The sequence below is a fragment of the Lolium rigidum genome, chromosome 6 (genome assembly GCF_022539505.1).
Source record: "Lolium rigidum isolate FL_2022 chromosome 6, APGP_CSIRO_Lrig_0.1, whole genome shotgun sequence".
In the NCBI taxonomy this organism is placed as follows: Eukaryota; Viridiplantae; Streptophyta; class Magnoliopsida; order Poales; family Poaceae; genus Lolium; species Lolium rigidum.
Window position 1 is genome coordinate 303676571 of NC_061513.1, and position 3140 is coordinate 303679710.

At 51.2% G+C, this 3140-nt stretch overlaps 1 protein-coding gene across 1 annotated transcript; it reads right to left on the minus strand.

The window, feature by feature from the left end:
• Positions 1–404: 404 nt before the first annotated feature.
• On the minus strand, positions 405–964 carry LOC124664508. Its single transcript, XM_047202014.1, has one exon. The coding sequence runs from the start codon at positions 962–964 to the stop codon at positions 509–511; it is 456 nt and encodes a 151-aa protein (XP_047057970.1). The 3' UTR covers positions 405–508.
• Positions 965–3140: the final 2176 nt, after the last annotated feature.

A 3140-nucleotide genomic window follows, 5' to 3' on the forward strand; every position in this document is an offset into this window, starting at 1 on the left:
CGCGCCAGATATGCCGCTCCGGTTTGTGCAAAACGCCGCACGCCCTAAAATATTTACAGCGCCGCGCCGTTTACCGCGCCTGCTGGAGCGCCTCATTCCCTCCCGCGCGCTATATCGGACGTTTTTATACCGCGCGGCCTATATAGCGCGTCTGTTGGAGATGCTCTAAGGTGAGCGGTGTGTTTTTTCCGTCGCACAAGAAGCCTCGCGATGCGGCGCTTGTGTGTAGATTTTCCCTTCTTTCTTTCTTCTTTCGAGGTCCCGAACAACCATTCAACTTTAAAATTGTTTGCATGCTTGTTGAAAAAATAATTTGACAAGCTCTCATCGACTGTTTCTTCCAACTATTCAGTATCATCATACTACTAAATTAATGCAAACGAACTATTTACTGCTCCAAACGAATGTATATATCGGTAATCGGCTCAGCGAAAACCAAACGAATCGTATGTCCGTCAGATCTTTCGATCCGTCGCACTATTTACACACAGAAATCGCGGCGAACCAGTCAAGAAACGTGCTGCAGAACGGTTCCCGCCGCCTGCCCGAGGAGGTGCAGGGCGACTGCGGCGGAGACCGGCACGCCGCCGAGCAGCAGCGCGGCCACGGCCACGGCGACGCCGGGCCTGGTGCCCATGAGCATCAGCTGCAGCGTGCCGGCGAGCGCGGACACGTCGGAGACGTACGCCGGGTAGTAGCGCTTCTCCCACGATGCCCACCCCGGCGGCGCCTCGTAGTTGGTCTCCGCCATCCGCGCCTCCCGGATCTTTCGCCGCAGCACCGTCATACTCTCGTCCACCAGCGCTCCGCCGTAGTGGTCCCGTTGGAAGGCGCCGCATCTCACCGTCGCCACGGCCCGCGGCCTCCTCGATTGCGGCGACAGGGCGTGGCACGGCGGCAATCCGTGACGGAGTCCAAGCCCGGCGGCCGGCCGCATGGTTTGAAGTGAAAGGGTAGACGACATCGATGGGGCGGGCTCAACAGTTGATCAGGTTTGTGGTCTCAAGAAGATGATACTACTGAGTGCTAACAAGAGTATGATCGAGGAACAGGAAGAAAGAAGCAATTGAAGTTGACGAGAAATGCAGCTCGAGTGAGACTTTTATAGGCAACGAAGGCTCAAATTTGTAAACGCGTGATGCGTCGTTGGCGGGTTTTGGACGGTGATTTGGACGTTATTTAATTATTACAATTTACTAATATTGTTGGGATCCAGCAGATGATGGAGGGGCAATCAAACCGCCATGGCTCGTGGACCTCCAACTAACACCTGCCTGCCTGCCCGCCGGCCGCCGCCGTCCGCCCCAAGGCAATCACCTATCTCGTTAACTGCAGATGATGGAGTAGTCTTATGATTGAGTTGAATGACGACGACAACAACAATATTTTTTCGATCCTAATAACATTACGAATGCACACAGCCAAAAAAGAGAAAAATAAAACTAAGAAATAAAAATCCCGCTACCATATCTCAGCCCTAGCAACAATAATACATCCACCACCAAGACAACACCTGAAATTCAAACTCTTCAAAAGCAACGCCTCCAAGAAGGGAACAGTGCACCAACATTGTTGTCGTCCGATCAAAGATCTTAGATTTTCACCCTGAAGATAGTCTCTGCTCTTAAAACAATGCATTCAACAAGGACATTACCAGGCATAACCAGTTAAAGCCAGACCTTGGATTTTCACCCTGAAAGGTAAGACTCCGAACTTCACATGTGCTGCCGTCCTGTTATCACCAGAATTTGACCGAGTCAGAGGTGGGCTGCGATCAAGATGGACTTGAAGAATATACATGGAAGAATTACGTGAATCGGCCTGTTATGCTGAGTTTGGGCTAGTTTGTCTTTGTATCTGTAATATAGTAGATCGCATCTTAGATTAGAAGATAGAGTTTTACCCGTGCACGGTTAGGTGCACGCCTAAATTAGAAAGTCCCCTGGACTATAAATATGTATCTAGGGTTTATGAAATAAACAACAACCAACGTTCAACCAACCAAATCAATCTCGGCGCATCGCCAACTCCTTCATCTCGAGGGTTTCTACCGGTAAGCAACATGCTGCCTAGATCGCATCTTGCGATCTAGGCAGCACAAGCTTTATGTTGTTCATGCGTTGCTCGTACTGAAGCCTTTTTGATGGCGAGCAACGTAGTTATCATAGATGTGTTAGGGTTAGCATAGTTCTTCGTATAACATGCTATCGTAGTGCAACCCTTGCATGTCTAGCCGCCCTTACACCTATCTTAGGTGTAGGGGCGGCACCCCGCTTGATCATTATTTAGTAGATCTGATCCGTTACGGTTGCTCCTTGTTCTACAAGGATTAGTTTAATATCTGCAATAGTTAGGCCTTACAAAGGGTTGGAGGATCCAGCGGCACGTAGGGTGTCGTTTGCTAGTCCTAGGCAGGATGTTCCGGGGATCAACCTCGTGTTGGTTTTTAGGCCCTATCTAGGATCGGCTTACGATCACCGTGCGTGGCCGCGAGGCCCAATCGTGAGTAGGATGATCCGATTATGCGGTGAAAACCCTAAATCGTCGTAGATCGTATTAGCTTTATCTTGATCAAGCAGGACCACCATATATTCGTGCACCTCGTACGAATCATGGGTGGATCGGCTCCTTGAGCCGATTCACGGGATAACCTGAGAGCCGATCGAGGCTCGTATTTAATGTTTACGTGTATGCCATGCAGGAAACTAAGCGAGGCATCTCCATCACCTTCCTGACCAGGTATAGGTCAGGTGGCACGCCCTTGCATTAGCATCGGACGTGTGTACCAGAGGCTTTGCGGGCCGTCGCTCGGAGGGACCTCGGCCAGCCGCAGCCCTAGGTTGTTCCCGGCTCTACTGTGTTGCCCGTCGCTGCCCGCCGGTGGGTTTTGGCAGCAACACATTCTGGCACGCCCGGTGGGACAAGCTTCGTCATCGACCACATCGCCATCTATATCTGAGATGGCGGACGGCACTCCTGTCACAAACAAGCGTCGACCGCAAAAGGGGAGTATGACACTCCAAACGAAGGAAAGCCGGTGATGAGACATCGGCCGGCACGACGAGGTGTAAACCTTTTTTGAGCAGTGCAGTCGAAATAGGGGCCAATTCAGCAACCGCCCCGTATCGTCCGTGCCATAC